At 50.7% G+C, this 12,488-nt stretch overlaps 1 protein-coding gene across 1 annotated transcript in view; it reads left to right on the top strand.

The window, feature by feature from the left end:
* Positions 1-1,306: 1,306 nt before the first annotated feature.
* The window catches only part of LOC103800072 (heterogeneous nuclear ribonucleoprotein Q), a gene marked incomplete at both ends in the record, with an annotated part of 11,690 nt that continues 508 nt past the window's right edge, over positions 1,307-12,488 (top strand). Inside the window, 4 exons of the mRNA XM_009072435.1 lie at positions 1,307-1,442; positions 2,607-2,812; positions 7,810-7,959; positions 9,496-9,617. Of these exons, the coding sequence (XP_009070683.1) occupies positions 1,307-1,442; positions 2,607-2,812; positions 7,810-7,959; positions 9,496-9,617 (614 nt within the window). The remainder of the gene's footprint in view (positions 1,443-2,606; positions 2,813-7,809; positions 7,960-9,495; positions 9,618-12,488) is intronic.

Genomic DNA, 12,488 nt, shown 5'->3' with positions numbered 1-12,488 from the left:
CATTGCCCAAGTGCCTCTCTCACACAGCCTAAAAGCAGCTTTGGGGCACTGCCCCCCTCTCTAGAAGCCTCTTCCATGCACCTTGGGGTGCAACAAGTTCCCTGATGTAGTAAAATGTTTATGTACACTCGAGTTAATGGAGAATCAGTTTCCATGCTAATAACCTGCAGCTTCTTGAAAGGTGTTCTGTGAGGGTGTTTTTTGGGCTGCTCTAATCTGTCACAGCATGCACACACAGCTGCTCCTCTGCCACACGGGCTGCAGATGGAGACAGAAGGTTTTTCACTCTGCCCTGCTATGCTTTGAGGCCGTTAGTTGGGAAGGTGTTGCTCCATGTTCTTTCCACGTGTACAGTTCTCCTTTCAGCTCACTCCTGGTGCAGTTCCCTGGGTTTGAAAACTTCTGGTGGTGTAGTTTTGTTTGTCCAGAGTAAACAAATAAACATCCTCACCCTGGTGTTGCTGCACAGAGCTTGGGGGGTGCAGCACAGTTGCTGGCCAGGAAGATTTGCCACCAAGTGCAAAGGACATCCTGGAACAAAAAGCTGTCACTGAGGTGCTGAGTGCCAGACTGTGCTGAAGGACTGTGCTGCAGGACATGCCACCAGGCAGGGCTGGTGTCCCCTGTGCCCTCCTGTCTGTGTCTGCATCCCAGCAGAGGCAGCTTGGTCAACACCTGTTTGCAGAAAGGCCTTTCCCCCCTGAACGGCTCAGGGGATAGCCAAGCCTGTTACAGGAGCAATGTTTGAGTGGAACTCGGGGGCTCTGAAGTCAGTAGAGGGTTGTTGCTACTGTTTACTATCTTACTGTGTAATCTCTGTGCTTTGGAAAGCATTTGCTGGTGGCTCGTGCCTGTTCTGCAGAGCAGACCTGGCCAGGGCTGGCTCTGGCTGATTTGGGAACTTAAGGGAATCTGATTCTGATTGCAGCTTATGCCTTGCATTGTACACAAACCAGCAGTTCGTGGGTCCAACCTGCAGAGGAGCTTCTGTTTGCTGTTGTGAGGGGAGAGTTCTTGGTGCTGGTAATTGGGACAGGAGATTTACCTTTGGTGCTTCTGCACAGAAAAGTCTCTGAAAAAACAAGTGTTAAGAGGCTTGGGCAAAAGGGAAATTACTGGTTGAAATTGTGGAGATACCTTAGAGAACGAGTCTAGCTCAGGATAGTTGTGAATGGGCATCACAAGGATGTGTTACGCTGCAAAAATTCAAGGCTGGGTTTTCAGAAGTGAAATACTTGGTTTGCTGCTGTGGAAGGGGAGTGGAAGTTACCTGTCACTGATGAGAGTCCAATTGTCTTCCTTGCAGTACAACAACCATGAAATTCGCTCTGGAAAACACATTGGTGTGTGCATCTCTGTTGCCAATAATAGGCTTTTTGTTGGATCTATTCCCAAGAGTAAAACCAAGGAGCAGATTGTGGAAGAATTCAGCAAAGTAACAGGTAAGTCAGTAACCATGTTTTGTAGAGCTGGAAGGGTGTCAGACCTGTCAGTGATGAGCTCCCTTCCCCATCTTCTGGCTTGTGGTTGAAGGGGGATGAGTCCAAACCCACTCAGCATTTGTCCCAGTTCTTGGATGTGGTGTTTGGTTTGGGGTTGGAGCTGTTGGTGTGCTGAGAGCTGAAACTCTTGTGGTTAGACTCAGTGAGTGGTCTCAGGGCTTACACACTGCAGAATGAGTGTGCAAAGTTTGAAAAACTCTTCCAGAGAAATTGGAAAGTTCAGTAACTTTTCAGTAAGTAAGGATCTGGTTTTGAGCATATGAACTGGCAAAGGTAATGTTTGATGACTTTGGTACTAAATGATATACTGAAGGTTCTTTGGAGCAACACTGCAACTTTTTAGGTGTTAAAGCCACACAAGTTTTATCTTTTGTTCTTTAGATATGCCTGGAAAACCCACACTGATAAGTGGTGTGACTTAGAACCAGGGGTTGGGATGGAGCTGAGAGCTCAGCCAGCCCCAAGCCCTGCCCTGGGCAGGGACACCTCCCACCAGAGCAGGTTGCTCAAGGCTCATCCAACCTGGCTGTGAACACTGCCAGGGTTGGGGCAGCCACAGCCTCCCTGGGCACCCTGGGACAGGGTCTCACCACCAGAACAGGCAAAACTTCTGCCTAACATCTAACCTCAATTTCCCTCCTTCAATTTGTGCCCATTGCCCCTTGTGCTGTCCCTGCAGCTCCTAACACAGATCCCTCTGCAGCTTCCCTGGAGCCCCTTCAGCTCCTGCAAGGTGCTCTGAGCTCTCCACACAACCTTCTCTTCTCCAGGCTCGACAGCCCCAACTCCCTCAGCCTGACTTAGAGGCTTAAGAGCAGAATTGACAAGACACAACTTTTGGCTGCCCTTAGCCCCTCTCCACTCAGAGGAAAGGTGTTCTTCCATAGCCACTGAGCTTTCTTCACTTGGTAAAAACAGAACCCAAGTTAGGATAGGCTACTGCCTCTCTTGAAAAATGTTAGTAGGGCAGCTCTAATGCACATGGTCTCAGCATTTGGGCTGTGTGTACTTGTTTGGATCCACTTGCCAGGTGGATTATCCCCTCTTTGTAGTACAGGTGAATGGCTTGAAACTCTAACAGCTCAATGTTTCGCTTGATTCCAGAGGGGCTTACAGATGTCATATTGTACCATCAGCCTGATGACAAGAAGAAGAACAGAGGTTTCTGCTTCCTGGAGTATGAAGACCACAAAACTGCTGCGCAGGCCAGACGTAGGTTAATGAGTGGCAAAGTGAAAGTCTGGGGGAATGTTGTCACAGTGGAATGGGCTGACCCTATAGAAGACCCAGACCCCGAAGTCATGGCAAAGGTAATGCAGCTGGAGGGGAACCACCATCGCTTGCAAGGGCTCTGTTCCCTCTTGGGTCTGCTTGATGTTAGCCTAGGTGGAAATAGCCTCTCCCAGCCTTCCTGGCAGAGGTGTTGTGGGTGAGATGATAAAAATACGGCTACAGTCCTAGGAATTACGGGAGGACTCACCTATGTTGTGCTGCCAGGGCTGAATAGTGAGTGTAATACATGCCACAGAGGGTGACGTGTTCATTTCTCATCTGGAAGTGCTGGTGGTGACTCCAAAGTCACAGTGGTTTTGTAGCTTGGTATCTGGAGGGGCAGAAGTCAGGATGTGACTGCAGGAGAAGCCTCAGTTGGTTTTAAAGCTGGAGCTGTGTCACTGCAGGGCTGGGACGTGTCAGCACCCAAACGTGCTCAAATGCTGGTGCAGAGCTGCCCTCAGCAGTGCCCTCTGAGGAGTTGGGCAGGCAGTTGTGCCTGGAGCTCCTCACAGTCCCTACACAGTAATATTTTGGGTCTCCAGCACTGAGGTGAAACTGAAGTCTGGACTGTAACGTTCCCAAGTACCTGTAGCAGTTGTTCCTATACCTGCCTGGTACTGTGCCCAAAACAAACTGTGTCCAAGCCTGTGTCTTTGGGTTGTGTTGTGTAGCTGAGTTGTTTGATGGACAGTCCTGGCTAGCCATGTCCTTATCTCTCTCTCTTTGCTTGCCTTCCGTCTGTGCTTTTACTCTCACCCGAGACACGACACTTGCTGGAGTCCTACTTTGATGGGCCTAGTAAGATAGCTTGGCTGGGATCTCCTCTTTGGTGAGCCATAAGGGGAAAGGGTTGGGGTGGGGGCTCATTTTAGGGAAAAAGCTGCTTTTGTAAGGTCTTACAGAAGCTTTTGGACTCTCCTGTCTGCATACTTTGCTTTCCATGCCTTTACTCTCACCCGAGACACGACACTTGCTGGAGTCCTACTTTGATGGGCCTAGTAAGATAGCTTGGCTGGGATCTCCTCTTTGGTGAGCCATAAGGGGAAAGGGTTGGGGTGGGGGCTCATTTTAGGGAAAAAGCTGCTTTTGTAAGGTCTTACAGAAGCTTTTGGACTCTCCTGTCTGCATACTTTGCTTTCCATGCCTGGCACCACAGACGCAGCAGGGATTTTTTTTGCAGGTGAACGTTGTAGGAGGTGGCACTTCCTGAATGTGACAGCCTGTGTGTCTCTGCAGTGTCTTGGCTCAAGAGAGAGGAGACCTAACCCACCAGACTGTTAAAACAAGTGAGCAGGAACTGCTGATACAGCTCAATAGCTGAGCAGGAAAACCAATCACAGAGGACGTAATCAGGTGTATTTCCTAAGTCAGTTTACAGATGTGGGGAGTGAAAGGCCAAAGGAATGAAGTAACTGTGCTTTCCCCCTTCCCTGTACAGCTCTGGAATGTGTTAGTGCCTTTTATTTGAAATGGAATGTGAACATCAGTGTGGAAAAGGGAGAGGAAATGGACCTGCATGCTCCTAGTGCCACGTGCCAAGGATGGGGCCTGGAGCTTGGGTTGGAGGTGTATGGAGGAGGGAGATGATGTGAGTGGGAGTGCTGGGAAAGCAGGGAATGTTGGCTTGTGTCTGAAGGCAGAAGTTGGGATGAGCATTGGTGCCTGACCCAGTGCCTTGCCCACCTGTTGTACCCCTGGAGACACTGGCAGTGTCTGGCCCTTCTCTGAGTGTTAGGTTTGTTTTCTGGTGCTCGTTGCTGTCTCTCTCATGATGCAAAGAGTAGTGGAGCTGCTGCTGCAGTCAGTAGTGTGGGTGTGAGCTGCAGGTTGGGTGTCCTGACTGCTGTCCACCTGGAGCTGAGGGAGAGGTGCTGGCCCACGTTGTCTGCACGTTGCTGTGGTGGAAGACTCTGGAGGAAACTCTGAGTAGGAAGAGTAGGTTGTTTTTATCAGAATCACCATCTAGTCCAGAGTTTCCTTGCCAAGTCTGCTAGAAACAGAAGTCCACAAGCAAAGTACGAGGAAGACAGATTGCCCTGAGTGTTCTCAGGCCCCCAGCAGCAGCATGTCATCTCATCAGTGTGTGGCACCTCAGTCTGAGCTGCTGCAGGGCATGGGGCTCTGTCCTCCAGGCTCCTGGTGCAGCATTGTGGAGAGCAGTGTGTGGACCCAGGTTGCTGTGACCTTCAGAGGGAAGTAGCTGGAGTGTGGAGAGGGATGGAGCTGCATTCTGGAGCTGTGTGCTCCAGGAGGTTAGTGCCTGTACTGACAGAGCAGAGTGTCACTGGTCTGGGCTTTGACTTCTGGTCCACAGTGAACTTTTTTCCAGCTTCCAGGAGTTGATAGCTTAATCCCTCCCCAGTGTCATTGGGTTGCCTCTCACACCTGTAGCCTGGAGAGGTGTATTAGTGTTTTACCTGGTTTCTGTAGGTGGCCGAGGCTAGAGGAGCTCTGCAGGGGCAGCTTAAGCAGTAAATAAAGTCCTGTGGCAGATCACAGGGCAAGAGACAGGGCTAGTAACCCTTGGGGAATGTGGCCTGAAGTGTTTGTGCTGTAGGGAGGAGGAGGAGCAGGTCCCAGAAGTTCTGGGGGCAGTCCTACCTTAGGCAGTTTGAAATGGAGTTGTGCCATTATGACACAGTGCTGGTCTGAGTGTGCTGCTGGTTTGGTGTGTTTGTGGCTTCTCGGTGTGGTAATCTCTGAGCCCTGATGAGAACCTCCTTTTTCTGTTGTTCTTTGTTCCCTCCCTCTTAGCTAAAACGAAGTAAAAATGGGTTCACCTTCCCTCCACCTGTGCTGTAACCTGCCTGACAGCTTTGCTGTCATCTTTGACTCCTAATCAGTGACATGACCAAAGGTGTTAGAAATGTTCCAGCTGCTAGAGATCAGTGGGTTTGTCTACACCAGGAACACACAAATTCAGTGGTTTTTGTTTCTATAAAAGACACTGTTAGTGCATCTTGTAAGGAGGTGATTGTTCTGTCAGGTGTCTGAGGGTGTCTGGCAGGGTCAGCTGTTAGTGAAGGCTGCTTAGGGTTCCTCAGGAGCTTCTAGTTTTCATCCTTCTGACGAAGCAGAACAGGGAACATGAGTTCAAAAGCTTCCATTTCTTCCACCCATTTGTTACATCACAAAACTTGATGTAATCAGGCTAAGGTACCTGTTAGGATATTTTGCTAAAAACAGTTATGTGTGGGTTACAGTAACTGAAAGCTGCTCTTATTATCAAGCCATGGAGGAGGAGATACTCCAGAACTGTCTGTCCATGTGCTCTGGGATGGCCCTGCTGGAGCAGGGGGTTGGGCCACCTGACCCACTGTGGGCCCTTCCAACCTCACCCATTCTGTGAGAGGCTTCATACCTGATGGGAAGCAGCTTTCCTTGTGGAGTTCACTGTGGCTCCTGATGTCCTGAGCATCAGCAAGAGGAACCAGTGCCAAAGACTGGAGTTGATAGCTGGGTTAGGGTTATGATCTGTAGTATCCCTTTGTCCAGATGCTGCATCCCATCCTAGTTCAGCTAGTGAGACAGTTTTGGAAGTCTCTGCTGTCTCTGGGCATGTTTTGGGCTCTCCTGCCAGGGCTGCAGGGAGAGGAGAGAGGGAATGGCCTTGAGCTGAGCCAGGGCAGAGTCAGATTGGATGTGAGGAGAAATGTTTTCCCTGTTGTGGTGTTGAGGCCCTGGGATATTGCCCAGGGAGGTGGTGCAGTCACCATCCCTGGAGGTGTTTCAGAGGTGTCTGATGTGGCACTGGAGGATCTGGGTTAGGGTTTGGGGCTTCCAGCAGTGACAGGTTCATGGTTGGGCTCAGTGGTCTGAGATCTCCAACCCTGATGGTTCTGTGTGGTGGGAGCAGAAACCAAAGGATGCTTGGTTTGGTCCTTTCACACCTGGTGTTGTTTGCACTGACCTTCGGGGTTAGGAGCAGGAGGTCAGGGTTTGCTCCCCTCGGGGCACGGGGGGGGTGAGCAGCAGCTGCCCTGCAGGAGGGTTAGGGTGAGCATTCCTTGGCAGCAGGAGGTGCCCAGGCTGTCAGAGGTGGTGCCAGCACGTGGTACTCCTCCCAGCCAGTGCAAGGTGCTTGGGAGCGGTGGGCAGTCAGGGCTGGCATCATGTGAACATGCTGCAGTCATTTAGTGCAGCCTCAGTGTGCAGTCTGTGCATGTGTCACTGACAGGGAGCTCCTGGTGCCCAGTGTGTGTTATTTGCTGTATCAAGTAATGCTTTAGGTCACTCTGTCAGACAGCTCTTTATTTTTTGTCATGAGCAGCTGGTGGTGGCTGAAACTTCGCAGTGACTGTTTAGTCCCTGTCAGGCAGTTGACAGGGAGTCAGGATTACCTGCCTGTCTGATTTCAGAAGCTGCAGAGCAGCCCCTGGTAGCTCAGGAGCTGGATTGCATGCCCTGGGGCTGGGGGAGGGAGCAGCTCCAGAGCCATGTGGAGGTGGCTGTTTCCCAGAGAAGGGCACAGCTTGTCCAGGGTGACTGGGCAGTGTCAGCCTGGGTGACCCCTCTGCATTCTGCCTGGTGGCAGTGGCTTGGAGTCACTGGCTGCTCCTGGGCAGCACAGTCCTGGCACTGCTGGGTGCAGCTGGAGCTTAGGAGCCACGGGCTGAGCAGCTGGGGAGTGCAGGCCTCTCACCCCTGGCCCACATACTGCAGTGCTGCCTGTTGTGCAAACACCTGAGCAAGAACCTGTCTGAGCAATGAATGTCTCCATAGGTGGTTTGTGTGTAACCAGGCCTGGTTGCCTCTGCCAAGCCTGAAAGTGTTCTGAGCCCAAGATTGCTCCTGCTGGGGTCCTTTTAGACACCAGCACAGCCTTTCAGGATGCTAATACTTCCATAACCCTGATGTTTGTCAGGGAATTCTGGAGCTAACTCATGCTGTGTGGCTGTCTCAGTGTAAATTCTCGTGTGTGTTTGTCAAATGCTGTGCAGAAACGTGAGGATGTTTTCAGTGCTGCGAAGCTTCGTGTGGTGTTCTCAAAGGGGATCGTGCTTCTTAGCTGTTCTCTCTCCCCCTGCCTCAGGTAAAAGTCTTGTTTGTACGTAATCTTGCCAACACTGTCACGGAGGAGATCCTAGAAAAGGCCTTCAGTCAGTTTGGGAAGCTGGAGCGAGTGAAGAAGCTAAAAGACTATGCGTTCATCCACTTCGACGAGCGGGACGGAGCAGTGAAGGTGAGTGGGGAGCTCTGTGTGAGAGAGAGTGGGGACACACCTGGGAGCTCTGTGTGTGTGTGTGTGTGAGTGGGGACACACCTGGGAGCTCTGTGTGTGTGTGTGTGTGAGTGGGGACACACCTGGGAGCTCTGTGTGTGTGTGTGTGTGAGTGGGGACACACCTGGGAGCTCTGTGTGTGTGTGTGTGTGAGTGGGGACACACCTGGGAGCTCTGTGTGTGTGTGTGTGTGAGTGGGGACACACCTGGGAGCTCTGTGTGTGTGTGTGTGTGAGTGGGGACACACCTGGGAGCTCTGTGTGTGTGTGTGTGTGAGTGGGGACACACCTGGGAGCTCTGTGTGTGTGTGTGTGTGAGTGGGGACACACCTGGGAGCTCTGTGTGTGCCTCTCCTCTCTGGAGCTAAAGGCTTTGTCTGGAGCAGTGGTGACTCGTTGTCACTGCCACTTGGTCCTTGCTGGGTGTCTCCTCGGCCAGTGGCTCTTGGCTGCTCTGTCCTGAGTGACTGTGCTGCTGAGTGTCTGGGGTAGTCCTGTGTTACCTCTGACACTCAGTGCCAGAAGTTGGGTGACTCCTCACCCAATTATTCTAGACTCTAGGGCAGGTGATAAGATCTTAGGTAATACTTTCATGTTTTTCCCAGAAACAGAATAATTTCCTCTTTATGGTGTGGAATAAACACCTTTTTCTTGTCGATTTTTTTTTTTTTTTTTTTGTGATGGACAACTGAGTAACTGTCATTCCTGGAGTTTGCTAGCCTGGTCTGCTTGCCATCTGGAAGGAGCAGTGTAATTCCCTCCTGCCTGGAGTGTATCTATTTTTCATGCTCCGTGGGAGGAGGCAGGATACAAGGGGATTCAGTTTTCCTACTCACCCAGATGCCTTTGAGATGATGGAAGGAGCCTTGATAAGAGGTGTATCCTGTCAAGGCTTAGCTGTGGAGAGCCCTGAAAGTGGTAGAATCTTCAGGATTCCTCTGCTCAGACTGAGCCTGTAGCACTGAGTGTGACCCATGGGGACTGTGTGTGGTGGGGGCTGTTGGGGGTTTGGGGGGAGGAGTTTTTGGGGGAGTTTGATTTGTTATGCTTTCTTCTTGTGGTCAGAATGAGACAAATTCTAATTTTTGGCTTCTGGTTGAAAAGTATTTATGTATACAAGTAAAATGAAGGAGTAGAAGCATATGCTGATCTCCAGCACCAGCAGTGTCTGTGTTCTGCTCTGTACATTGTGCATGTACTGTCTGTGTGTAACAGAACTGTGCTCAGGACAGTTCTGTGAGCTGAAACACTGTGAAAGACTGAGCCCGTTCATAGCTGGGTGGAGATTCTGCCCTGGCACAGGAAGGGCTGGGTTTGAGAGCCACTCAGGAGCAGGTGGCTCTGGAACCCACCACGCTGTGCTGTCTGATGAAACCTCCTGTGCTTTGTATTGTTATTGTAGCTCTGGATAACAAAACGCATAATCTAAAAGGCAGAATGAAATGTATAACTTCAGATGTGCTTAGAAGTGTATTTAAAGTCTGGTTAATTCCTTCAGGCAATGGAAGAAATGAATGGCAAAGATTTAGAGGGAGAAAACATTGAAATTGTTTTTGCTAAGCCACCAGATCAAAAAAGGAAAGAACGGAAAGCTCAGAGACAAGCGGCTAAAAATCAGATGTAAGTGTCACTGCACAAACCTTGTCGTGTTCCCTCTGAAAGATGTTTGTCTGAACCCTGGGCATGCAGGACTCAGTGGGCACAGGTTTGCTGGCTCCTGGGGAACGGTGGGGTCAGCTTTGTGTGTGTTTTACTGAAACTCTCATCGTGGTGTTGGTGAGAATTTGTGTGCTGCTCTGCTCTGGGGTGTGAGAGCACACACTTCCCACTTTGTAGCCTGAACTTCCCTGTGCTGCTATGTGAGCAAGGCAAGCTCCTCTCTGCAGTGCTGGCACAGCCCCCCAGCTAGCAAAGGCTGCACTGAGAGGAGGGTCCTGGTGCTCCTCTGTCACTCCCAGGGGACAGATCTGCCTACAAAGCACATGAACTCAGAGAGATATTGCACTAGTCAGTGCTGCCCAGGCCAAAAAAAAGACCAAAGAGGCTTTTCTTGCTGGTGTTTTCTGCTTTGCGTCCTCATGTGTTTTCCCTCTTGGCTGACTCTGGCTTTGTTAACCAGGTTCCCTCCCCCACCTGACTTGCAGAGTAACTCGTGCAGGTGCTGCTGTGCAGCCTGGAGGAGATGGAGTACTGAGGTTGCAGGATCAGTAGGGATCCACATAGTCACCTGCTGTGCATGTGGGTTGGATAACTTTGCCCTGCTTACAGGTCCCTCCTGCCCTTCCATGGGCATCTGGTGGGACTTAGGGAGAGGATTGCTGCTTTTGCTTCCCTTCTGTGCCAGACAATTCTGCTTCAGTCTCCTGCTGACAGAGCTTGATTTTTTCCTGTGTGTTCTGTGTCTTGGCAACAGCACATTAAGTACCTGTTTGTTCATTAGTGCTGTGGAAGGTGGCAGTTCTCCTCCCAGCACAGGCAGTGGTGGTGTCTCTGCTTTGCCTCCTCTCTCTGAATTTCAGTGATACCAAAACACCAAACTGCAGTATATAAACATTTCCTGGCTTGGCATTCCAGATCTAGTACTGGTCTGTCTCCAGTGATGGAAAGGAAGTTTCTTAAAGTGCACTCGGTGGGTTATACTGCATGAGGTGGTTTTTTCCTCTCCTGTCATTCCCCAGCTGTTCTCAGATTTATCACTTGTGGGCAGAATTCATGTTTTGCCAGCACTGGAATTCCCCTGGCATGTGCCACCTCTGATACTCATGTGCTCTATGTGAGCTGCTTCCTGCCCCTCTGCTTGTTTGTGCTGTGCATGTCTTGTGGTGCAGGTGGGGAGAGCAGAGCTGCCTCTCTTGTCCTCTGCCAGTCACAGAACATCAGGGCTGGAGGAGAGCTCTAAGGGCATCGAGTCCAACCCTTAACCTGTCACTGCTGGAACCCCCAAACCCTAACCCAGATCCTCCAGTGCCACATCAGACACCTCTGAAACACCTCCAGGGATGGTGACTGCACCACCTCCCTGGGCAATATCCCAGGGCCTCAACACCACAACAGGGAAAACATTTCTCCTCACATCCAATCTGACTCTGCCCTGGCTCAGCTCAAGGCCATTCCCTCTCTCCTCTCCCTGCAGCCATGTTATTAACCCAGTAGTTATTTCTGGTTCCTTCCCTTGAGAATTCTCTGTTTTCCTTTGTTCTCTGAACTGTTAGGGCAGCAAGGAAGCAGAAGTTTTGTTGTTAAACTCTAGGCATTGTTTGAGTTCAAATATAATGTCCATGAGTGGATTTTTAATGTGGGAGTAGAAGTGGATGTGTGTGTTAAGTCTGTATCATAGGTACTTGAGAAGTTTAGAGTGACATATTAAGATCTTGGAGATAATTTGCAGTTTGTGCTATGTTTACAGTGGTAAAACGTACTCTCTGGAAACATCCCCATAAGTATAGATTCAGTTTGATTTGTACAGGGATAGAGTTAGTGGTCTTGCCTGCTTGAGCAGAAGTGACTGTTCATTCCATGAGCATTTTGTGCCATGTGTTTGCTGTTTGAAGCCCCTTGTGGCTGTCACAGAACCACAGACCCAGAGGCTGGAGGAGACCTCTAGGGTCATCGAGTCCAACCATTAACTGTCCCTGCTGGAACCCCCAAACCCTAACCCAGATCCTCCAGTGCCACATCAGACACCTCTGAAACACCTCCAGGGATGGTGACTGCACCACCTCCCTGGGCAATATCCCAGGGCCTGAGTACCCTGTCAGAAGTCAAATTCTTCTTAATGTGTGTAGCTCCTTTGCTCTTTAACATGTTGAGTTCTGTTAGCCACGTAGAAGTGTGTGAGGAAAAGCCTTGAATGAAAGAGCAAAGTGGTTGTGATCATTAGTGAGTTGTCACTGTCCTAATTTTGGAGAGAGAGGATAAAAGCGTCTTGGCTGTGACTCACCTCGGAAGGAGCACGTGAAGTTACAGCAGTGTCAGAGTAGGCCCGTGAAGTTACAGCATGGTCGGAGTAGCTGAGCTACTACCAGTGTGTTCTCACAGAGTGTGGAGTGGCTGAGCTACTACCAGTGTGTTCTCACCGTGTGGCTCAGAGGGAGCTGAGGGAGTGCTGTCTGCAGGGCAGTCCTGGCTCGGGGTGCTGTGAGCCCCAGAGCTCTGTGCTGCTCCGGTGTCGGTGTCGGTGTTGTGAGCAGGATCCTGGTCAGGGCACTGGGTGTGCTGAGTGCTCAGCAGGACAGAGCAGAGGGCTCGGTGAGGGGGGCAGAGGTGCTTCAGCACCCTAAGGGCTGCTCACCTCTGCTGCAGTGTGAGCAGCTGGGGAACGGGTGGGACTGGCAGACTCGTTTGAAACCTGTCTAGGTGTTGTGAGGTGCACAGTGCTGTTAGCTGCAGTGACTGTGAGGTGATGTGAGTCTGGTTGGAAGGAGAGCAGTGATGGGAGGTCAGGGCATCTCTGTATTGCATGGGGAGGAAGAGCTGACTCTGTTCATGAGG

The sequence above is a fragment of the Acanthisitta chloris genome, unplaced genomic scaffold (assembly GCF_000695815.1).
Source record: "Acanthisitta chloris isolate BGI_N310 unplaced genomic scaffold, ASM69581v1 scaffold38923, whole genome shotgun sequence".
Lineage (NCBI taxonomy): Eukaryota > Metazoa > Chordata > Aves > Passeriformes > Acanthisittidae > Acanthisitta > Acanthisitta chloris.
The sequence above is the reverse complement of the archived record's forward strand: the minus strand, read 5'-3'. Positions and strand labels throughout refer to the sequence as shown.